This window comes from Dryas octopetala, chromosome 1 (assembly GCF_963921425.1).
Source record: "Dryas octopetala chromosome 1, drDryOcto1.1, whole genome shotgun sequence".
NCBI lineage: Eukaryota > Viridiplantae > Streptophyta > Magnoliopsida > Rosales > Rosaceae > Dryas > Dryas octopetala.
Window position 1 is genome coordinate 15,368,416 of NC_141366.1, and position 24,892 is coordinate 15,393,307.

Consider the following 24,892-nt stretch of genomic DNA (forward strand, 5'->3'; position numbering starts at 1 on the left):
CCATTTTATATTTTTACCCGGTACCTCTAAAAAATTAGGACTGACACTGGATAAAGCTCTGTGTTGAAATGAGGTGGAGAGGTAAAGCTCCTCGAACTGTGGGTCCAGTTCAAACCCGAAAAATTGCTCGAGCTGGGATTGCACTCAGGGCTAGCAGGAGCTGCATGACTTGTAAACCAAGGCACATGTGGCAACAGGCCAAGATCACGTATGTGCGCAAATGTGGTCTATACTCATGTGTGCGAATGACCACAGCCAAAAGCAAGGCTTTTATGGCCAACACCATCGACTTATTAGGCACTTAGTTTTTTGACAGTTTGACGAAGGGGGTGCATCGGTATTATAGGTATTTGGTTAGTTTGGTGAAAGAGATTGTGCGAAAGTGATTTCATCTATAGTCCACGAACTTATTAGTACAATGACTAATATACTCCGGGCCCCAATGAATTTTTAAACTCTAAATGATGGTCGAGAGAAAATCAGGCTGGAGGAATGGTAAAAATTAAATGGGCTCTTTAGAGTTGACGTATGAAGTTGATTTTATGTAGCTACATATAATCCACCGTTATGCAAGTTTGTTTTGTCTCATAATGAAGTTTTCTTTTGGCCTGATCGCATAGTAAAGGTAAATACTCTCTGTAAATGCACAAAGACCACTAAATAATTACAACAGCGCACCACTTATTAAGCGATATTTGTTAAATACGCATCAACTAGATTTTTCATTAAAAAAAAAGAAAAGACGAATATATAAAAAGCACCATGAACAGAAACAAACATGGCAGGGAAGAACAAAGCAGTAGAGTCTTAGATGTTTCACTTCTTGAAGCAACTATAGCAATTAAAGTGGCATGAGGTAACACATTGCAAAAGATTTTGTACAATACAGCAGCAGCAGCATCCATTACTCTATACACAGATAAACCAAAACCTACAGGTAATGCAGCCACATCTACTCATTCAGCCAACCTGCAGAATTCTGGTTTGAGTAGCTTTGGTAAGGACCAGAAGCAAAACCCATGGGGCCACCAGCCCCACCAGGAGGGTAAACTGGTCGGGGTGCCCTGGGATCAAAAAAGCTACTGCTACTGAACCTGTGCGGGTCATATCCTGAAGCAGGTTCCGATCCCAAGGCACTTATCCTTGGGCGATTCGTTTCATCCAACCGAGGTGCATATCGCTCCATAGCTGATGTGTTCATTCTGTAAGATAATCCAGCTGTCAGAAAACCATGGCCATAAGTAGATGAAAAGGATCCAATCTGGCCATGTGCAGAATCCTGGCGCATTGGATAAGTACTTCTTAAAAATTCAGGATCCTGAGGCCCAAAAAGGCGAACCTGTGAGCGTATGTCAGACTCCCTCCTATTTTGCTCTTCTATCTCATTTGAATATGGTCTGCAACCAAGGCTATCTGACCTCTCTCTCATGCGACCCATAAAAGGATCCTCCAAGTTTGTAGCTCCATAACCAGAACCAGGACTGGCACCACTTGACCATCTATGGGCCACACTCGAATAAGGCTCATCACTGCTCAAGTTGAAGCTTCTGCCTGTGTCATCAGGAGTTCCTAACTGCATACTTGAACCAGAATTGCTGGGCTCAGAGTGCTCATTTCCTTTTTCACCACACTCATCACGTAGAAGCATGCCCTTGTGTATCTCACTAGCAGAAACCCTTCCACCTTCTAGTTTGTTGTCTGGTGAAATCTGAACCGACCCTCTTCCATGCTTTGGTTTGCCACCACGCCGCAGCCTCCCTGACTTCTTATTAACCTGGTTCTTTCCACGGTCAGGAGTCTCATGGCATCCTCCGTCACCATTCCTCTTAGAGGAGCTCTCTTTATGCCCCTCGGTCGCAATGGCCCCACCTACGAGATCTTCGGGACCACCAATCTGTATGGGATGGTCATCCATCAGCAGGGAAGTTTCACCATAATGATCCTTATCACCTACTGAAATATCACCAATTAAGGATTCAGAATTATTTTCTGCCATAGACCCTTGTAGAGTAGAAACGTGACCATGATTTTGAGCTATAGCCTTGTGCTTGGCAGAAAAATCAGGACGACTCCAAAGATAGAGTGGAGGTGTTTTCACATTCCACTGATCCAATTGTTTGTCATTCTCATCAACAGATCCAGGGAGATAAAATGACTGAAACGAGACAAAAGGAAGAGGCCACCATTAAACTCACATCCTAAGATATAAATTCAGATAATTAAGATTCAGCTAATAGGGGACTGACAAATACATCTCACTATACCTTTCCTGACAAAAGCTGGTCATCCTCCCAAATCAGATCATAAGGTGACTTCTTTTCATTTAACCTGATGTAAGGCATAAATGTAACAAACTATATTACAAATTCAAGTACAATTTAACAAAAGCAACGAGCACATTGCACAGGCATGCACTCATGTGCATGTGTAGGTGAGAGAGAAAATGAGAGATGAACAACTGAAAGCAGCTACCTTTGTGTTTCTGGAGGACCAATAAGAATAAGGATCTTTGGGGAAAACTCAAGAGCCTTATCAATAAACTTGTTTACCAAACCAGCTTTAATTCCAAAAGGAGGGTTCAGCCCCATGATCTGCTCAAGAAGAAAAATTAGAGAACAATAAGACAATTTCCATAGGGCTTCAGGCACCCAATCATCTTGATACTAAAATAAAACAAGCCCCAACTTCTTACCAATCGTTTCCCATTTGGTAACTCCTTTGGTTGAACAGTCATCCAATCTCTCTGCTCAAAATTGAAATCATTCTGCCAAATGAAAATGTACATAAAAAGATAACGTTTTCGGATAATAAGCCTGTAAATTAGGAGACAATGGCCTACAACCCAACATTGAATGTAACATATGAAATCATAGGAGACAAAATTAACCATAATAACTTTTGGAAGCCAAAATGACAATGAACAGAATCAAGAACCAGGTCAGGAGGGAAAAAAAAAAAAACAAGAATCAAGATGAAAGGGAATGAAACCGATAAAACAGCATGTTTGGAACAACAATCAAAATGGTGGGGAATGAAACGGCATGTTTTGCCAGCTAATGTTGATGTGGGGGACCCGGTGGCCAAGTAGGGGTCACTAATAAGTGTAGTATGAAGGGCAAGCAGTTAGTATATTTGAAACGTCTGTAATCACTACTTTTCCAGAAGGGAAAAAAACGTTTTTGGTCCTTGTGTTTTACTCCGAAAACAGATTTGCTCCCTATGGTTTCATAACTCCACATTTGGTCCCTGTGTTTTATGTTATTTGGCATATTTGCAATATGAGGACAATTTTAACAAGCTCAAATTTTCGATTTTTGTTTGAAATCAAATCGAAGATTACATACATGATTTTTTGTCATTTTTTGAGTAAACAAGTTATTAGTTAATTTGAAAAAAAAATAAAAAATTCATGTTGGTTGCAAAATGTCCTAAAATTGCAAACAATATAAAACACAAGGATCAAATGCGGAGTTTTGAAAAATCAGGGACCAAAATTGATTTTTTCCCTTTCCAGAATTAACAAATTTCCTATTCAGCATTACTAATTGTGTTGCCTTTAATCTTTAGACATTTCCCATATTGTCCTTAAGAAATCTAGGCTCTGACGATGTTTGGAGAATCAGCAGTTTCACTGTGCATCCTTAACTGAAACATTTTCTACTTGCACCATATCCCATATGCAACTGTGTTAAAACACGTGTCAGTGTTGATCACAGTGGCCTATGCAACCATGTTCACATATCATTGATGATATGACATACGGGATTGAGCAATATAAGAACTTAAATTAATGAATATTACCTTTGCTTGAATAAGGTCATAGTTTTTATACAAGCACTTCTTCCCTGCCTCTTCAAGCTTTCTCTTCATTATGATACTGAAATCATTAGCACCACAACAGAAGTCCACTATCTGTTCATTGGAACCATAAGTGATCATGTACTCAAAAAATTTTTGATGAGGAGGTACTCAACATTAAAAAAAAGTATATATATAAGCTTAAAAAAACCCAAGACCACTAGCAATTATAAACAACATCCTAAGCTCATGATCCAATGTTGATCATTGATATCCCATTTAATATGAAAGCACAACCGCCAGCATTTCTCTTTTCACAATATATGCCTACATCCTATGCATATAATATTTACTTACAACACAAAAACAACCTTCCAAAAAGTTAACTTGCTTATGACTTATGTGGTAAAAAAATGTATAGCACCATGAACTGTGCAAGTCAAACAAAAGTTCATAAATTATCATGATAACTTTTTCAACAATAAATATTTCTAAGGAAGAATAAAAATACTTGTATTTTTTCAAAAACTGTTGCTATGTAGTCAGAATGCCAACTATAGAACACATCTTTAGTTGAGTTGTCTAAGTGAGAGAACAGTCAAATACTTCAGGTTCTACGAAGATTCTAAAAAAGGAATACACACTCAGGCAAATGAGAAATTATGCATGTGGCACTAACATCTGCTTGCAACTTGGACCCATTTAATTGATTCAGATCATTAAATATCAGGAAAACATACAAGAATATCATTTGATGATCTGCTTAACTCAAAGCAACGTCCAAAAGATATTTCTGGTTACAAGATATAGAGTACATCCTTACCATATCTCCCTCTTCTACATACCAATGAAGCCTATCAGCAATCTGCACATTCAGAAATATGCTTTTAGCATTCTCCAAGGCTTCATGGAGTTCATAATACAAGCTCAAGTTTAGTAAAGAGAACATATGCAGTGAGATGGTAAAATCATATGAAAGAGGGAAGTAAAATTATATAAAAGAGGGAAGCAAAACTGAATAATTATATAAATATAAGTGATTAATTGGTCAAGCAATATACAAAAAAGGAGGAGAGTGTAATACAAAATCCACACCACTACCAAGAAGATACTTTGCAACTCTAATTTCCAGTGTCCGTATCCTCAAATCATGTTTTACTTTATGGCAGGTACATGATATTCATACCATAACCACAGGACACATGAAATTCCACACGAACAACAGCAATCCCCCATTTGTGAAATAACTAATCCCCAGGTCTAATGACAGATGCAAAAATATTATTTATTTGTCAATCAACGCAAGATTACAAAATAATTTTATTCTATTTGGTTTTATTTAATAGAATTTACACCATAATATTATTGCTTTATTTGCAATAATTAGGGGCTTTAGTTAACATTATTATTTTAGGAATTTTATAATTATTAGAAATTTTATTAATTTATGATTTTGTTTAAGAAACATATAATTATTAGCTCAAACCATATTTAGAAATATTATTAAAATGGATTGCCTATATAATGTAAAAAGGTTTCAGACTTTGGCAACTAAATACAATTAAAGAATTGAGCTTATGCTAAGTCTTTGTCCATCTTCTTCTTGTTCAACTTCTCTACATCAATGTCTCCCAACAAATGAACTATATCACAAACACAAGAATTTTGGCATTTGATTCCCCTATCACTCTTTAAATACAATAATGTGGAATAGAGTACTTTGACATTGTTTTGTAACTTATTGACCCTGTTTACTAATAGTCGTTTCATATCAAAAACAAAAAAAAAAACAAATCCAAAAGTCCATGCATTGATATCATCATCTTTATCACTATTGAAACCAAAACACAACCATGCAATTTTTTACAATGTCAAGATCCTCTTAAGCATAATGAATGGGCTGGAAATGTTCATAAATGCATTTGTCCTCTACAAAAATCAATTTCATTAAAAGAAATATGAAAGCCAAGATAATAAGATAACAAAAAAAAAAAGTCAATGAAAATTAAAGTGCAATATAATTTTGAAATAGCTGAGACTTGAACGCAATCAGATTACCTGTTCTAGTTTTTCCAACTTTGTAAAATGGCGACCAAAGGATGTGTACCGCATTCCGTGCAAGAAAGGTGCAAGATATACTTTCAGCTTGTTCTGCATCAAAGTAAATCAATAACCTTAATCAGAAACAATTAAACATACTCGTTTTCTTATGAAACAAGGGAGCAAAACAGTTTTCTAATGAACCAATAATACAAATGTTACATGCAAGTAAGATGAAGTACAATCCAACCAAGAAAAAGAGGTAACAAAGAGAATTAAGACCAAAAGATTGACAAACAAACACTATCCCTATGATCATTGGCTCAGGTGGACTACTTTTCCGATAATTGAAAGAAACAAGAGTTTGAGAAGTGCTAAGGATGTTGGCAGCCCAGAACATTGAAGCATTAGATTGAGTTTTAAGGGGAGAGAGAGAGAGAGAGAGGAAATAGGTCTTAGTATAGACTATAGAGTGGGAGCATGCAGGATGCTACAAATAGCTCGTCATTAGATATTTCATATCTCAGGCAAACATGATCACAAACTTAAACTTGGATTGAGCTTGACAAATTTAAATCAAACAAAGATTGAGCACTAAGATACTCAGCTTAACTCGGCTCATTTGCACCCCTATACCCAAGCCACAACCCAAGCATAAGCAGAACAACTAAGAGAATAGGCAACAAGCTGAGATATGCAGGTCTAGCATGTCAGCCGCATAGACCAATAAGCATCAATATAGGATATCTACAAATTTTTATGAAGAATATCAATATGACTAATCTTTTCCTAACCACTAAACTTGAGAAAAGTTATAGGATAATGAAACAAGAATAGGAAACCACCTTCCACTTATAAATCTGATTAAGAATCTCAGGTGCACAAACAGCCTCTGCATCTTCAGTACTGTACCCTTCCTCTAGTTTCCATAATGCCGTTCGAACAGCCTAATATACATAGATGACAACACAAAATGCATGATAAGAGAATCTTTTTTTTTTTTTATATATATATATTGGAAGCAAGAAACTTGCATTAATAAGGGAAAAGAGTACAATCAAAAGTGGCCCAGAAGTCCACAAAAGAAACTACCCTCAACCTACAAAAACACGACACAAAAGCTGACAAGCAAGGAAAGAAACCCCACAAACACAAAATTATGAGAACTTATTACAAAATCATAATAATCATAGTCCAAAATAACAGTTGAAATTGTCAATAATGTACCTCGATTGAGCCTTCCACCTTTCCCAGTGTAATGTTCCTGTCCACGGCATTTCTGGACGAGGCATGAGTCGATGAGGCTTTGTGCTTTCGTATAACCTCTTCCATAGTTAATGAAGATGCAGCATCTTTCATTAAAGCCAATAATCTGAATTGCAAGGAATAAATCAGAGGACTATACACAAAATCATGATTGTATGAAACCATGATAGGTCCCTTGTAAAGTTATCCAAAAAAAAAAATGTGTCAAATTAAGGGTGTAATAATATATATATGTCAAATGAGGAGTGTAATAATATAACAGTAGAAATGAAAAAAAAAAAATTTTGTCAGAACAGTAGAAATAGAATTGGTAAATAGTATGTAGTGAAATAGAGTTACCTCCTCTCTGTAGCAGCATCTAAAGAAGGTGGTGTACCGCTCAACGTTTTTGAGGCAGGCTTCACTATTCCAGACTTAAGTTCACCATCAGTTGTACCCTGCTTCCAAGATTTCACTTGCTCAGACTCCTTCTTATAGGTAAACAGCTTCTCACCTAATGAGGTCTTTTTTTCCTCAGCCATGGAAGTCTTAACTTCCTTTTTCGCATTATTTACCTTCACCTTTCCTGATATATCTAACCGAGAAGGTACTTTTCCACTACTTCTGCTACCAACCACTTTGGCAGCAGATGACTTCAGCTTCTGTTTAGATATTGCAGGTGCAATTTTCCCCCTATACAATTCTTCCGAGGAAAGATTTCTCTTCTTTGTCACAATTTTCTCTCTGTCTACAAGGGGATCTGACACACGTTTTCTCTTCTTCTCTTCAAAACTGGTCTTCTTTTTGACAACAGTAGTCTTCTTTTCTTCAACATCAGGGAATTTTACGTGGTCCCTTATTGGAGTTCCAATTTTTTGATCTATCTCATGTTTCCTGATCAGAAGAAAAAGAAGATGCATTCAGCAAAATTATAGCCAACAAAATAATGAACATAGGCAGGTCGTAGAAACTAATACTTACATGCAATATATTAGTATACGGTTAGGTAAAAGACCTTCCCAAGCTCTTATTACTATATTTTCATCCTCTATGTCTTCCTCCTCAACATCTTCCTCTGTTTTTTCAAAAACAATCTCCCTGGTACAAGCAATTCAACCATCAACCATCAACCATCTAACAGATAAAGGATCATGATCTCATAACAGCATGTTGAAAGGAAAAGAAAATTAAAGACAATTAAGAGTACCTTGGCAAGCATTTCCTGTGGTAGGATTTAGGACAACGCCTGCACACAGCAAACCGCAACTGAGGATCCTTCTTATTTTCTCCTTGTTTACAAACGCAGCACTTGTGAATTGGACAGGTAAAAGATTCCCCCATAGAAATTTTTTTCTCAAGTTCTTCCGCAGAAACTCCATTGTCTTGATAAATTAGTTTTGCAATACACCGTGGATGGTAAAATTGACCACAGGTTGCAGAAACACAAGGGAAGACCTAAAAGATGTTGGTAAGAGTTTGTTAATGATGACAATATTGATGATAACAATATGAAAGGCCGAAAGGAACATACTAACAATTTCTGACAGATATAAAAATAAAATAAAAAAGTTGACCATTCATACCACCAAACAATATAAAAGAAGAAACCCCACAAAAACGCCAGACCATTGGCAAAAGAAATTCAAATTTGATACTAAAACCAAATTTAACCAATAGTTTCTAGGATGCCGCAGCAGCTATTTGAAATGATTGTTACCTTGGGTTGGTTCCCCATTTCTGTGCATCGTTGGAAATCAAAGTTATGAGCTCAAGCATTACAGAGGTGCACAGGGATGACCATTCTTTGGGTACTATGGATACATAGAAATGCAAAGATTTCCAAGTAACTGAATGGGATTTGGTATAGAATTTCCGTTTTTAGCTTCTCGTCAGGTTTCCATTTCCAAGAAGTTTGAAGGAGCAAAGAAGCACCACATTTTTTATTTTATTTAATCAACAACTTTCGTCCATGAGATTTGAACTCAGGACCTCCCTCCTCCCACCCAGAAGACTGGGTGCCACTAGACCAAATGGTCATTGGCTAAAGGAGCACCACATTCTTCATTTATGGTAACTGAGCTCCTATTCCTAAAAGGCTGGTCTTACATTATTCATCCTGTATGGCTGAAGTTTGATATTTTTGTTTTCTTCCGGTTCATGTAAGGACAACTTGTCCTTCTATGTGTTTCACCTTCTCTTTATTAAAATTTTGCTTCTTATCCAGGAAAAAGAAAGGTCAAAAAACAAATTTAACCTAAGAAATAAATGAATAGAGAACTAAGTGACCAAAATGTATGAACTGAGATTTTTATCAGCACCAGGGCAATAATGAACAAAGAATAAAACATAACATAATATAAGAAACTAAAAGAATGCCTAGAAGATATTGGGTCGACTACAAGCACACTAATTAGATGATGTAGGTCATGTGGAAGACAACATCTCAATAAGCAATTCCAAGGAGAGCACACAGGAAGTCTAATCATAGAGGAAAGAGCAGAGTGCAAGACCATGAGCAAGAAGACCTAATACACTAGAAAATGATTCCAAGCAGATCATTTCTGAATAACTCATCATGTTCCACACCAAAAAAACAAAAATTTACAACACCCTTCCTATAAATAAAAAGAACCAAAATAACAGAACTGTACTTCAGTATTGCTTCTTTGAAAAAGGGAATAAAGTAGAATAACTACCAAAAGTAGAAAACCCTAGTTATGAAATTACAAAACTCCTTCATATTAGAGTAAGACTTGCTAAAAATAATCAAGTGGGCACTGCATAGAGCTATATATAAAAATCATTCTACCTCAGCACCTGACGATTTATCAGATGATCCTAACTTCCCACAAGCGCAGCACTGATGCTGTTTATACTCACAGTTCTTGCAGAAAAATTTTTGTATCGCCTGCCAAGTTAAAAACATAAATTAAAATAATAATAATAATACTAATAATAACAATAGCAAAAAGACACAATAAAAAAAGAAAAACAGGAATTCCAACAAAAGTAAATAACAGGAGCGTACATCTACTTCATCACGGGTAAAGCCAAGAGATTCACAGATAGATTCCTCGCCATCCTCTACAGTTGCATGAAAGGACCTTAGGCATCTCCCTTCACAACTGTATTAGAGAACAAAACTATTTAAACCATAAATTCTAATAAATGAATTTCTTTAAAGAATGCCGAGATTGTCAAAATTATCATAGGAATTAGCCAAAACAAGAGCATACCACAAAAGCTCGCCACCATTATCACAAAAAGCACAAACAGAATCAAAAAGGTTATCATCGTCATTGGACTCATCTTCATCATCAATCGCATAATCTTCCACATCATCATCAATCACATAATCTTCCATATCATCAACTATAAATCCGGGCTTTGTTGTAGCTGGTATGTCCTGAAAAAAATCCAACAAGGTCAATAGCTCAAAACACTAGGAAAATAGATGAAAAATTGAAGAAATAATTTACAGAACCTAAGGATAAAAGGGTATTATGAAAAAGGTAAACAGATAGCAGGAGAGTATGACCTCATCAGGTAATTTCCTCTTTGTGGGCTTCTCTTTGAGAAAGTTGAGTAAAAACTGTTCAAATCACAAAACTGTCAATAATTAACTGTGCATAAGCATAAAGATAGTGTCTATATTTCATGCAGAAAGCTTAAGTTATATGATATTGTCTTCAAAAAATTACATATAAATCAGCATAATAGCCAGTGGATCAGATAACAGGAAATAACAAGAGTGAAAATAAAACCAAGTGAAAGAACAACAATTAAAGAGAAAACTTGAATCTTAATAAAATTAACATAACAAAAATAAATAAAACAATTTGCCCCTGTAAGGTTCATATATTCAATTAAAGAATAACCAAGTACTTATAGCCTAATATGTTAGCAAAAGGATTCAGAAATGTATAATTTTTTTATCTTTAGGACTTATGTAAAACAACAAGAAGAAACTCCTGGGGAGTAGGATGGCACAGTTGTCATTTTCCGGCTCCAAATTTAAATTAATTATTAAAAACCTAATCTGAAGAATGCCAACCATGAGCACTTCAAGAAAAAGGCATATTTTTCAATGGAATAAACAATAACATAGTGTGCCACATCAACTAATAACCGAATAGAATTTCTTTAATCAAACAATTTGATATGATCTGACATTAATGAGAAGTTTCCCACAGCTAATCTCAGGTTACAATCCATACACATTCGTTCAGGATGGAAAAACTTGCAATGGAACTAGGAAATTAATTACCATAATAAATGCATAAGAGCATTTAAGAAAAATCAGGTACAGCACAATTGTAGTGATCTTTCTGGTAGTGGTTCTAAGCAATTTTGAAGGGCATGGCCCACATACTATGCATCCAACTGGAGGGTGGTGTCTAATGTAAACTAGGTACAGTAATGTGAATTTGAATTTCATCCCAGACATGCTTTGGAAATTAGGAATTAGGACAAAAATTTATTTTCAATAAACAGAAGCCCAACAGAACACTCTGGATGATAAAGTTGAGAAAAAAAAACTCTGGAACATCTCTTAGATAATGATATGAAGTGCTAGAAAGAATGATAAGGAGCCAGACAAACCTTGGACTTTGCCAAGGCATCATCGCATTTACTAGCTTCTCTAATTAGAGGCATGTGATCCACCAGGTCATTCTGAGAAGGCCTGACCTCATACAAGCTGTAAATTGAATGAAACTATAAGACTTTGCGCTAAGAAAACTAGCAAAATAGAAGTAAGAGATTATTAAAACTTCGGAAGATACCTGAAAACTTTAGATAAGTGATCCCACAAAGATTTGCTGGATGTTTCAGGATTTCTCTTCACATAATGAAGGTAGTGCACCGTTATCAAGATTGACCTTATTATGCCCTCATCAAAGCTCTTCCTCGGTTTCTGAAGCTTGATCCAATGATTTTCCTTGGAGAGCACCGATATCTCGGGGTTTCTATTGGAAAGGTCAAACTTCCATGCGATAACCTTCTTATATATTGTCTGAAGCCCATTATCAGACTTTCCATGCAGGAATATCTGTGCTTTCTCGCCATCCTGTTTCCTACCCTCACTCCATTGAATTGGTAAAACATGAAACGAAATAGGTTCGCTCTTGTCATCTACAAAATCGTAGTCTGAAACGGAATGTGGCAGAGCCTCGGCCTCATCATCAGACGATGCCATATCCTTCTTCAACTCACACCGTTAATCTCCACCAAAGGATGAACTCTGCAGTAACAATAGTATGAGCAATCCATGAATATCACACATTTATATGGCATCAACCAAACAACACCTTTGCTGTATTGGACAAGTTCTATTTATTTAAAAAATTAAAAGTTTAGCTGAGAATAACTATACAATGTATCAGTGAATTTTCAAACTTTTACTAAGAAACCAAGACAAATTAGACAATGCGTAATCCCCAGTTTGATTTCTCAGAAACCAAACAAATGCCTAGGGTTTCGAATATTACATATTCAAAACGAATTTTATTTCAAAGAAAAATAAAATATTAAAAATACGAAAGCAAAAAGAAACAGGCAATTGAGCAATGTCTACCTGACCAGATTCGCAGAAAACCCTAGCTATTCCCTAAAGTGCTTTGTTTCTCGATCGATGAGAATCAGCAAACAATAAGGGGTTCGGGCGGTTGATTTAACTTTCATTCCTTAATTTGCTTCGAAATTCGAAGATATATGTTGCAAACTTGCGATGTGGTTCAGGAATGACTCACCGCCTGGCGAGTGGCGCCTAGTCGAATGTACCTGTTTTATGTGGGTCGTTCGAGTCGTTCGCGCTTTAGCGGGCTTTTATAATACTACATGTCGTTAATACACATCATAGGAGTGGGACCAACACGTACACTTGGGGAGTTGGGGTTCTTTTTAGTTGTACAGAACTCAGAAGTGTACAACTATGAGTTCAAAGTGCAAGGACAAGATCAATGTCGATCTTCTCGAACTCTTGATTCTTAAGAAAATTTATCTTCTTCTAAAGTTACAAGTGTTTAAAAAAGCTTGTGTGAGAATTATACCAATTGAATAAATGACAAATTTTTAGTGGGTCGTCTTGACACTCAGCATGATGAAGTTGCAAGTAACTTGTTGATGCAAAAATCTGTAAGAGAGATGTAACAACTTAAGGTGAATGATCTGGCTGATTGAAAGCCTTGTTGGATGTTGATTTGAGATTGTCAAGATTTGTTGAATTGCTGGTTGAAGTTGATGAGATCTTCCTGCACGAACACAAGATCAAAGGAGAAGGACCGGTATGGTACCAGCCAAATATGCTCCGATGATGAAGTCAGTGAAGTGTATATGAAGGAGTTTGAGTAAAAACAAGGAAGAACAAATGATGAACTTGAGAGAATATGGAAGAACAATGCAAGATTTTCTGGGATATTCTCAGCTGGTTGTATGTATTTAGGTGAGTTTTTGTGAGCAAATTATGTGTTTTTTCTTTGTGCATACAAGTGAGTTTATATAGACAAAGGAAGTTGTGAAGGTTAAGTTACCTGCATGAGGGTGAATGGTTGAGAAGTGGTCACGGGTTCGGCCATGAATAGTAGCATGCACAGCTACCTATCTCTTTTACATTTAATGTTGCATTCAATGCAAGTATAGAAGATCAAATGAGATGCCCTAATAGTCATGGCTGTGAGTTGGGATGTCTCATCTGTTAGAGAGTTATGTCAGAGATATTCGAATAAGGCGGTTCGTCCTGACTCCAATTTTCTAAAACAACGGTGGTATCCGAGCCGATCTGATCATAGATTTTGTATACACAGGTATGAAACATATCCACGTTCAGATCGGTCATAGATGAACTGGTTCAGACGGGTCCAACGCATAGTGTAACGACCATCATTCGACGGCAATTTGTTGGTCACTGGATCTTTCTGAAAAGATGATCACTAGGCGCCGAACCGAACTGGGATATCCAAGAAAAGATGAACACTCAATTTCTTAGAAAATCCTAAGATCGGCTCGGATCGGATTTAGGGGATCCATTGAGATGAGCCGATCCGAACCGACAATGAATGCGTTGCCGAGCTGGTATGATGACATGAAGGTCCAAGTTTGACCCATTTGACCGTTGAAAAGTCAAAGTTTGAAATTGAATCTGACCAGCCACGTATCGATCCATGATTGGTTGTTAAGTCCATGTGGATTTATCCACAAACATAACTCTTTATACAAATTTTTTTTTTTCTTAAAAAAAAGGCCAAATATGTTTTGTTAGAGTGACATGATTGACAAATCAAACACTCCATTAGATAACTTGCATCCTCATGACCAATAAAAAAAAAAAAAAAAAAAAAAAAGATAACTTAGCACCCTCAATATTATTCCTAAGGTATCCCTAATACATTAGTTCAACCACTTCAATGATGATCATCTCACCCCATTTATTGTTAATTCCATATGTTCTTTATCCAATAAAAGCCCAACCCTAAACACTCATCAAAATTTAAATACATCTTACAAGCTCCTACTTCTCCTTCTTTGTCATTAATCATATGTATAATTATTTCATGGTTCTTGATTCACCATAAGAGAGGAACATTTTCATGGGTGTTTCATCCCAAAGTGTGGAACCTTTACTTCATGTTCCACCCAAAGAGTGAAATATGTCACCATTGTTCGTCTTTTCAAATGAAACATTTCATGAGTGTTTCGCCCTAATTGACCAAACAAGACTCGCACTCCTGGAAAAAAAAAATTGCAAAAAAAATGATGGAAAATGGCTATTCTATACTTACCTTTTTCATGAGAGACATCTCCAACATTCTCTTCCTTTCTTTCACGCTAAAAAACAATATAATAAAACAGGATTGACGACTATATTACAACATTAAAGATGATGAATTTAAGGCTTGGTGGGCTTAGGTGGATGCAAAGAGGTCCAAGTAGTGTTTTTAATCCAGCGTTCATGGATGCAATATTTTACAGCTTCCCATTAGGCCTCAAAATGGCCCAAGACCAGCCCGGGCCTATGGCACCCCACTTTACGAGCACCAACCAGATTTTTCAGCAAGCATACAACGGGACAACACATAAGAGCATACCATAAAAAATTGCCACAGAACACAACACAGTATTACCCACTTAATGAAGAAACTAAAGCAGTAAAGTAAAAATAACGTAACGAGAACATCCTGCAGTACAAACACTGGGATGTCATATAAATACATCTAATAGTAGATGATTTATACCCTAGTAATGGAAGGTGAACCCGTCAACATTCAAGAGTTAAAACAATATCTACATGACATGCAGTGTTTGTATTGTACAATTTTTCAAATGTAGCATAATTGTAAAAGACCTTTTATAATACAGCACAGCATCCTTTAGCCTATATATGCACAGATAGTGAAAAATCTACAAGTGGCAACGCAATTACTCATCCAGCCAACCTGCTGAATTATGGAGTGAAAAGTCCAGGCGAGGACCAGGAGCAAAACCCATGGAGCTACGAGGGTAACCTGCTCTGGGGACATACCTGCTTATACTAAGCTTTATTTGGACAGAACTGTTTATACTAAGCTTGGGCGGCTTAGATCCTAAAGCACTCAGCTTTGAGTGTTCCAATTCATTCAATGGAGGAGGTGTAGATGCCAGCTGCACGGCTGATGTGGTCATTCTTAAAGATGAGTCAGCTGCCGAATCTGGATGGCCATAAGTAGATGATAGTGACAAATCAGGATCTTGCTGTTCAAGATGGCAAACCTGTGTGCATATGTCAGAATCCCTCCTAAGTTTCTCGTTCAGACTGGCACCACTCGACCGCCTATGGAACACACTCAAACAAGGCTCACTACTGCCTGTGTCATCAACACTAGCAGTTCCAAACTGCATACCAGACTTGCTGGGCTCAGAATGCTGATTAGCATGGTCATCACACTCATTAAGTGAAGGCAATTCCTTGTGTATCTCACTAGCAGAAAGCTTTGCACCATCTTGTTTGCTCACTGGTGAAATCTCAACCATTACTCTTCTGTGCCTTTTCTTGCCACCACGCTGCAGCTTCCCTGATGTCTTAATTCCCTGGTTGTTCCCATCGCCAGAACTCTCATGGCGTTCTCCATCACCATTGCTCTTTCTATGTCCCTCCATTGTAACTACCTCACCTACAAGGGAGTACAAAGGGCAACCCAAAATAATAAGATTCAAGAGCTGAACAAAACCAGATTACCTGTTCTAGTTTCTCCTCCTTTATAAAATGGCAACCAAAGGTTTAGCGCATACCATGGAGAAAAGGAGCAAGATATAATTTCAGTTTGTTCTGCATCAAAGTAAGTCAATAACATTAAAGGCAAATCAGAGAACATAATATTATGAACTATTAGTACAAATGTTACAAGCAAGTGAAAGAAGCTAACTACAGAAAATGAAGACCACAAGATTGAAAAATATTACACAAGCGCGTACACATGCACATGCTCATGAACAATCACACGCACCTGAACTAGCACCCCATCCACACAGACACTAACACAAAAACTTTATATTTCTAAAACTTAAAATGTTTTCAAATATTGTGTAGTGAGTATGTCGGTAAGTGTGTATAAAATGACCAAATAGGAGTTCCATTTCACATTTTAGACCGAATACCGATGCATTAAACCAACTAAGACTAATCCTAGCACCCAGTGCATCAGGCATAGGAGCACACGCTATTCCTGTACCCCTGCCACAATCCCAAACATACCCTGAACAAATAAAAGAATAGGCAATAGAATGAGAAACATATGTCTAGTATACGAGGCACATAGACCAACAAAGCTTTTACAACGAATCTAGAATTTAATACCCAGAATATCAAGATGAATAGTGTTTTCCCAAGCACTAAACTTAAGATACATGTAGGATCATGGGACAAGAATAGGCAACCACCTTCCACTTAAGAATCTGGCCAAGAACCTCAGGCTCACAAACACTCTCTGCATCTTCATTACTGTACCCTTTCTCTAGTTTCAGTAATGCTGTTCGAATAGCCTAAATATACAGAAATGGCATCACAAATCCCATGATACGAGAAATTATTCCAAAATAACAGTAATAACAGAATGAAATAAGACTTGAACTTTTCAATACATGTACCTCAATCGAGCCTCTAACCTTTCTAAGTGAAATTTTCTTGTCCACAACATTTTTTGATGAGTATGCATGAGTTGATGGAACTTTGTGCTTTTGTGTAACATCTTTCAAAGTTATTGAAGATGCAGCATCTTTCACTAAAGCCAATAACCTGTATTACAAAAAATCTAACTTAGACCCAGAAAAAACCTACAATGATATTAAAAACCTCCAATCATGACTGTTATGCAGCCATGATAAATCCTTCTAATCCAAAAAAAAAAAAAGATATAAAATGAAGGGTGTAATAATATGCAAATTTAAGTATAATTGGAGAAGTGAAATAGATTTACCTCCTCTCAGTATCAGCATCAGGTGTATTTGGATTTCCCAGCTTCACTTGCTCAGACCCCTTCATGAAAGCAAAAGGCTTGTCAGTTGTCACCCAGTGAGATATTATTTTCTTTAGACATGGAAGTGTTAAGATCTTTTTTCAATACATTATTTACTTTTTCCCTGCTTCTGTCACCATCCTCTTTTGCAGATGAAGATAGCATCTGCTTCTGCTTGGTTATTGAAGGAGGAGTTCTTCGCCTATATAATTCTTCCAAGGAAATCTTTTTCTTCTTAGACACCACTTTCTCCCTCTCTACAAGAGACTCTGATGTCTTTTTTCTCTTCTCTTCAACAATAGCCTTTAGCAATTCAACAATAGTCTTTTTCTCTTCAACAATAGTCTTTTTCCCTTCTACCATAGTCTTTTTCTCTTTAAGGTTAGGGAATTTTATGTGGTCTCTCATTCTAGTGTCAATCTCATGTTTTCTGGTCAGAAGAAAAGGCAAAAAGCATTCAGCAAAATTACAGGCAACAAAGTAATACATAAAAGCAACCCATGAAATCAATAATACTTACGTGCAATATATTAGTATACGGTTAGGTAATAAACCCTCCCACGCTCTTGTTATTAATCCTCCTCTTCTCTCTCCTCCTTTCTTTTCAAAAGCAATCTCCCTGATACAAGCAATTCAAGCATCAGCCATCTAGACACTACACATAAAGAATGATTATCTCATAACCGCATATTAAAAAGAAAACAAAATAGAATACCATTAAGAGTACCTTGGCAAGCATTTCCTGTGGTACGATTTAGGACAACGCATGCACACAGCAAACTGCAACTCATGATCCTTCTTATTCTCTCCTTGTTTACAAACAAAGCACTTATGAATTGGACATGTAAAAGATTCCCCCATAGCAATCTTTTTCTCAAGTTGTTCGGCAGAAATTCTAATATCTTGATAAAGTAGTTTTGCAACACAACGTGGATGGTAAAATCGACCACAGATGGTAGAAACACAGGGAACAACCTAAAAGAAATATTAATGCAAACCAAACATACAAATTATACAACTAATAATACTTATGATTAAAATATGGAAAAGCCATAAAAGAACACACTGAATACTTCTGAATTATATAAAAGGAAAATTGACTAGTTTTCAAAATAAAAAAAGAAACATGAAAAAGGCGGATCTTTTACAGAAGAAGAAATTCAAGTTTCTTAGTAAAGTGAAATTCAATCAGATCTGCTATAGCTACTCGATCTTAATCAAATGGCTTTGGATTTGTCTCCACAAATAAATGTGTAGAGAACTCTAAAGTGACCAAAAAGCGTGATTGAAATTTTGATCAGCAGCAGAGTGATGCACTAAAGGGAATGTTAGGAAAATAGGATATTCCAGATCAAACAGAACGAAAATCAACAGAATGAATCACACACACACACACACACATATATATACTTACATTAGGAAACGATTACTTCATTAAACAAGTAAGAAGGACAAGTAGTCCACTATTACAACAGAACTAAAAGAAACGACATTCTATAAAGAGCCAAATTCCAATTTATCCTTCCTACTACGAAACTATCACAGCAAGCATAAGCCAAACAACAATAATCAAAAGACTACAGGTCCCAAATCACCGTGATAAAGAGCCTAAATTCCAATTTATCCTTCCTACTACGAAACTATCACAGCAAGCATAAGCCAAACAACAATAATCAAAAGACTACAGGTCCCAAATCACCGTGAAGAGTAAAACAGGAATATCAATAAATTCTGCAGCTATTCATGCCCACAAAGAAGCCCAAAACAGGGCTCTACCGACAATGAAATCACCTCCTCCTCATCTTTGAAAATTCTGGCATTTCTTTCTAACCAAATCACCCAAAAGATAGCAAAAACACAACATCTCCAAAAAACTTTTGCCTCGATACCTCCACCAAAGGCACAATGTTTCTCCCCAAGTAGATACAAGATGCTGGAACAACCCAGCTCAATCTTGCCTCCTCAAATAGCTTATGCCACAATCTATTTTTGCTATTGGGCAATGGACAAATAAATTATTGATATCCTCTGCTCCACTTTTAAACATAATACACCATGCGGCAAACGACACACACACTGAGCCTCCTACGTTGAACATTATCACAAGGGAATTAGGTACCTTAGCCTTTCAAATTAATTGGAATGGACTGAAAAGGGGCAAACACAGTTCACCACTCAACCAAAAATTTGCAAAGAAAGGTTTTAAAATATTCTAATTGTCATGCCCTTCTACCGACCCGCACCAAATTCAAAAAACATTTTCAATCAAGGACAACAAAAAAATAAAGCTCGTTAATTTCTGAGGCCTATAGGTTTCTTTGGAAGTTACAGTTTCCAACACATTGGGGACTAGGATGAAATTGACACATTGGCAACTGAAACATTTTGAGAAGACGATATTCTATAGTGACATGGAAAGAAACACAATGGAAAGGCCTCAATCCAAACATTTTTTTAGAAGAATATCTTTCTAAAATCTAATTATCTCCCCACTCCCTCCATATGCAGGTTTTGAGAAAAGGATTGAATTACCTGTGAGATATATCTCCACGGGCTTCTGCAAGAACCTGTCAGTACCACATTGGAATCCTACCAGTTAGCATCAAGTTCATTTCTATTATCTACTTTGAATAACAATCTGCTATATGAACCCCCTTTCCAAAGGAAATCTCCACATATACTTCTAACAGAGCCACATTCCTTTTAATCAGATTCCCAACTACTAAACCTTCTTTTTCCTTTGATCTTGAAACTAATTCCCACTTCACCAAATGCTCAATTTTTCCTTCACCTTTGCCCTCCCACCCAAAATCCCTCATACGCTTCTCAATTCTTTTAGCCACCTGACTTGGAATTTTAGAAAGAGACAGAAAACAAGTAGGTAAACTCAGCAAAACCGGCTGCACTAAAATCTCTGCCGCTCTGGGGTTTCATCCCAAAGGAAGACCCAAATACTTTAAAGGCATTACCCCCACATGACACCCAATTCTATTTGCCAACACCTCCAACTTACCCTCATGAGAGTTGATCCCTGCAACTGAAATTTTACTCGTGCTAACTTTCAATCCTGATAAAGAACTAAAAGTATCCACCACTAACACTAAATTAATGAACTACTCATCCCAATGAAAACAATAAACAAATAATGTGTCATCTGCGGAAAGTAAGTGAGTTATCCCGATTCCTTCCCTTCACACCAATGCATCTTTTACCATTGATAACCATTAGAACACTCCACCAGCCTGCTTAAGCATCAACCACCAAAGTGAACATGAAGGGTGATAATGGGTCTCCTTGTCTAAGACCCCTAGACCAAAGAAGCCCCAAATTTCCCCTGTGGCCTACCATTGATCATCACTGAGAAATTAACCGAACTTAAACAACCTCATATCCACTTCTCCACCTCACACCAAAACTTTTTGCCTCTTACCAAAAAATGCAAAAAACCTGAATAACCATTAACAGAAAGAATAAAATATAATAAAATGAACTTTAAGAAATGTCAACCAGAAACAATGCCCAGAAGATGAAATGGGCACAAAACACAATGAAATTAAAGATGTAGGTCCGGTGAAAGCCAACATCACAATAAGTAGATCCAAGGAAAGAATAAGGGAGTTCTACTCAAAGAGGAAACAGCAGGAGGAAGACTATGAGGTAGCAGACCAAACACTAAATGATTCCTATTGCCAGAATATCTTGTTATCAGCTTGTTATCGCCAGAATCCCCAGTCCCATAAAACAGCAACAAAAATAATAATTTTTAATTCAAAATATTGCTTCTTTAAAATGGGAAAAAGTTAAGTCTGAAATTACAACACTTTTATTGGTTATGACTTGTTAAAACTAATCAAGTGGTACTTCATACAGCTATTTATAACAAAAATCGAAAATCAACATACCAGAATTTAAACAGTAGTTCAGTTTCTTATGGAAAACTCATACCTCTGCACCTGAAGATTTATCAGAGGATCCTAACTTCCCACAAGCAAAGCATTGATGCTTTTTATATTCACAGTTCTTGCAGAAAAAATTTGGTGTTGCCTACCAAGTTCAAAACATTTATATATATTGTATAATTAGTGATGATGATAATGATGATATAACAATGAAATGACAAAAAGAAAGAAAGAAATATAATTTACAAGATAAATATATAACAGGAGCATACATCTACTTCATCCTGGGTAAAGCCAAGTGATTTGCAATTGGATCCCACAGCATGCTTTACAGTTGCATGAAAGGACCTTAGGCATCCCCCTTCACAACTGCATTGGATCACAAATAGCATTCACACCATAAATTCTGAGAATAAGGTACATTAAAGAATCTCTGAGATTGGCATCATTATCATATGAATTAGTCAACACAAGAGCATACCACAAGAGGTTGCCACCATCATCACATAAAGCACAGACAGAGCTAAACAGATTGTCGATGTCATCGTACTTATCTTCTGCATCATCAACCATTAATCTGAGTTTTTTTGCAGCTTGAATGTCCTGAAAATCCAATAGTTCACAGGCTCAAAATATTATAATTTGAAAATAAAAGGAAAAATAAATAATAGAACTCAAGTGTGCCAAAGAAAAGAAAACAGGTAGGCAGGAGAATATGACCTCATCAGATAGTTTCCTCTTTGTGGGCTTCTCTTCAAGAAATTTGACTAAAAACTGTTCAAATCACGTGTTATCAATGTAGTTAATTGTGCATAAACAGAAAGATAGTGTCTATATGGATCAGATGACAGAAAATAACAACCAAGTGAAGATAAAAAAAGCAAGTGAAACAAAAACAAGTGAAGAGAAAGTATGTATCCTAATAAAGATCACATAATGGAAAACTCAGTTCATGCCAGTAAGGTTCAGACGTTCATTAAAGAATAAGCAGGTACTTAGAGCTCCATATGTTAACATAAAGGTTTGGAAATCTATAATTCCTGACCCTTGGAGGATTTTATAAAAATTAAAAAATATATTTAAAAACAAAAAAAACAAAACCCATTGGAGAGTAGGACGAAACAGTTATGATTTGGCTGCTCCTATAATTTCTAATGTTTTATTAGAAACTTAAATCTGAAGAGTAGCAACCATAAGAACTACAAACACTGAAATGATGTACTGTGCCCTCTACCAATCACTGCAGTATAATTGCTCTACTTAAACAATTTGATATGATCTGGCCTTGATAAGTTTCCCACACCTTATCTCAGGCCACAATCCATATGTACGCAAGCAGAATGGCAAAAATTTCAGTGGAACTCTGCAATTAATATAAAAAAAATGCATAAGAGCATTTTCAAAAACAAAAATCAGGTACAGGCTGTACAGCACAATGTTTGTAGTATAGTTACTTTGCATCTAACTGGAGGGGGTGGTGTCAACAAAATATTCACCCGGGACATGCTTTAGGCATTAAGAATTATGACCAAACATTCGTTTGCAATCAACAGATGTCAACAAAATACTCAGGATAATAAATTACCTGGAAAATAGATAACGGTCTGATGTGCTAACAAGAATGACTAATTACATGTTACATTAAAATGTTAAGAAAAGAAGCTAGACAAAAAACCTGGGATCTCGCTAAGGCATTGTCCCGTTTAACAGACTCCCTGATTAGAGGCTTGTGATCCACCAGGTCATTCACGGAAGGCCTGACCCCATACAACCTGCAAATTAATAGAGTGAAGCTGTCAAACTCCGTGCTAAGAAAAAAACACAAGTAACCCACAATGTTTAAAGCTTTGCAAAGCTACCTGAAAACTTTAGTAAGGTGAACCCACAAAGATTTGTGGGATGTTTCAGGGTTTCTCTTCACATAATGCAGGCAGTGCACTGACACCAAGATTGACCGAATCGTGCCCTCGAAGCTCTTCCTCGGCTTCTCAAGCTTGATCCAACTATTGTCGTTGGAGACAACCAATATCTCTGGGTCCACTACATTGGAGAGGTCAAACCTCCATGCAACAACATGCTTGTATATTTCCTGAAGGCCATTATCAGCAGTTCCACGCAGAAAAACCCTTTCTTGCTTGCCACTTTCTCTCTCATCCTCACTCCATTGAAGTGGCAGAACATGGAAAGAGATGGGTTCGTCCCTGTCATCTACAAAATGGTAGTTCGACACAGAAAGTGGCAGGGCCTCGGCCTCATCGTCTGACGATGCCATACTCACAGTCACACTGCATAAATTTACGCCTAAACATGAAATTTAAAAAAAAAAATGTGAAAAACACTCTGATCGAGCAATCCATGAAATTCACCAATCTATACGGCATGCATCTATAAATTATAAAAATTTTCAATTTTTTTTTTTTTTTTTTAAAAGCAATGAACAATGTGTACCTATAATCGAATTCACAGAAAAAACCCTAGCTTTGCCCTCACACGCTTCGTTTGGCGATCGATGAAAATCGCATGGGTAATACAGAAGGACTGGCCAAGTGTATCTGTTCATGTGCCGCGAAATTTTTATATTTGTACGTTGCGGTCCGGTTCAGTAGTGACTAGTGACTTAGTGAGAGAAAGGAAAATATAATAAAAATATATATATTTTATTGGATTTTTTTTTTAAAAGTCCAGTTGATGAAATTGCCACCGTTACAGTCCTACAATAACTATTTAAATTGTAAAAATACCATATAAATTAACATGGTGTGACAGTGGAAAATGACAATGATTGCCACTAGTGACAGACTGACAGTGGCAATTTTCCTACTTTCAGAAGAAAAAAAAAAAAAAACTCACTAAAAGCTCGGCGCCAAAAATATTGAATAAAATATAACGTGAGCTTTATTTGTACAAAATGAACTTATTCATCATTCCAATTTTTTAAGTAAATTTTTAATCATTAAATACTGTAAAATAAACTTTAATTTATCATATTTTATCTTGCTCATTTTAATGCCCTTATAACTATTTTAACCTTCACCTCTCAAAATACACATTTTTGACCTTTTCAGTAAGAATGGCAATGGGATGGATATCATGATATCAGGATATGTGTATATATATATATATATATATATATATATAGGCCCTATTAGGTGTGAAATATCACATTTAAACTTATTTGTTAGATTTCTAATAAGGCTCACTTCATATAATATTTAAACAATCCGAACCGTTTATTTTTTAAGTCTATATTCAAAAATCATCTTTGCAAAAAGATTAAGCAAATCGGAAACCATTAAGCTATCAAACTCTGATCAAATAAATAGACAAACAAAATATTTTCGATAAACATTTATGATGATCATTTAATCAATGGTCAAATAGTTTTCGATTAACCTAATTTTTTGCAAGTACGATCCTTCAATG

General features: G+C 36.3%; 2 protein-coding genes across 3 annotated transcripts; both read right to left on the minus strand.

Moving 5' to 3' along the window:
• Positions 1–705: 705 nt before the first annotated feature.
• LOC147298400 (protein ENHANCED DOWNY MILDEW 2-like) lies at positions 706–12,818 on the minus strand. 2 transcript variants are annotated; one of them, XM_086248977.1, is made up of 20 exons: positions 12,659–12,818; positions 11,868–12,325; positions 11,686–11,782; positions 10,622–10,675; positions 10,320–10,489; positions 10,112–10,208; positions 9,893–9,991; positions 8,291–8,538; positions 8,065–8,181; positions 7,444–7,977; positions 7,066–7,210; positions 6,684–6,785; positions 5,857–5,949; positions 4,622–4,663; positions 3,802–3,912; positions 2,693–2,764; positions 2,473–2,591; positions 2,265–2,328; positions 1,340–2,155; positions 1,023–1,202 (listed from the first exon to the last, which is right to left on the minus strand). In XM_086248977.1, exons 2-20 carry the CDS (start codon positions 12,278–12,280, stop codon positions 1,158–1,160), a joined length of 3,438 nt encoding a protein of 1,145 aa, XP_086105103.1. In that variant the 5' UTR covers positions 12,281–12,325; positions 12,659–12,818; the 3' UTR covers positions 1,023–1,157. The 2 variants fall into 2 exon arrangements, with proteins under 2 accessions (XP_086105098.1, XP_086105103.1); XM_086248972.1 differs by having other exon boundaries at positions 706–2,155.
• A 2,665-nt stretch (positions 12,819–15,483) lies between these two features.
• On the minus strand, positions 15,484–23,989 carry LOC147298401 (protein ENHANCED DOWNY MILDEW 2-like). Its single transcript, XM_086253845.1, has 15 exons — positions 23,918–23,989; positions 23,329–23,754; positions 23,145–23,241; positions 22,190–22,243; positions 21,951–22,072; positions 21,742–21,838; positions 21,516–21,614; positions 18,298–18,545; positions 18,091–18,189; positions 17,688–18,000; positions 17,532–17,590; positions 17,203–17,350; positions 16,996–17,097; positions 16,348–16,384; positions 15,484–16,229 (listed from the first exon to the last, which is right to left on the minus strand). The coding sequence occupies exons 2-15, from the start codon at positions 23,739–23,741 to the stop codon at positions 15,499–15,501; spliced, it is 2,619 nt and encodes an 872-aa protein (XP_086109971.1). The 5' UTR covers positions 23,742–23,754; positions 23,918–23,989; the 3' UTR covers positions 15,484–15,498.
• Between the last annotated feature and the right edge of the window lie 903 nt (positions 23,990–24,892).

Excerpts from the sequence above, each read along its gene's own strand:
- LOC147298400 (XM_086248972.1), bottom strand. The coding sequence starts at position 12,280 with ATGGCATCGTCTGATGATGAGGCCGAGGCTCTGCCACATTCCGTTTCA. Across the intron at positions 9,992-10,111 it reads TTACCCGTGATGAAGTAGAT|GCGATACAAAAATTTTTCTG; the intron begins GTACGCTCCTGT and ends TTAACTTGGCAG. Across the intron at positions 2,156-2,264 it reads ACCAGCTTTTGTCAGGAAAG|TCATTTTATCTCCCTGGATC; the intron begins GTATAGTGAGAT and ends GTCTCGTTTCAG.
- LOC147298401 (XM_086253845.1), bottom strand. The coding sequence starts at position 23,741 with ATGGCATCGTCAGACGATGAGGCCGAGGCCCTGCCACTTTCTGTGTCG. Across the intron at positions 23,242-23,328 it reads CACCTTACTAAAGTTTTCAG|GTTGTATGGGGTCAGGCCTT; the intron begins GTAGCTTTGCAA and ends ATTAATTTGCAG. Across the intron at positions 17,098-17,202 it reads AGGTTAGAGGCTCGATTGAG|GCTATTCGAACAGCATTACT; the intron begins GTACATGTATTG and ends CTGTATATTTAG.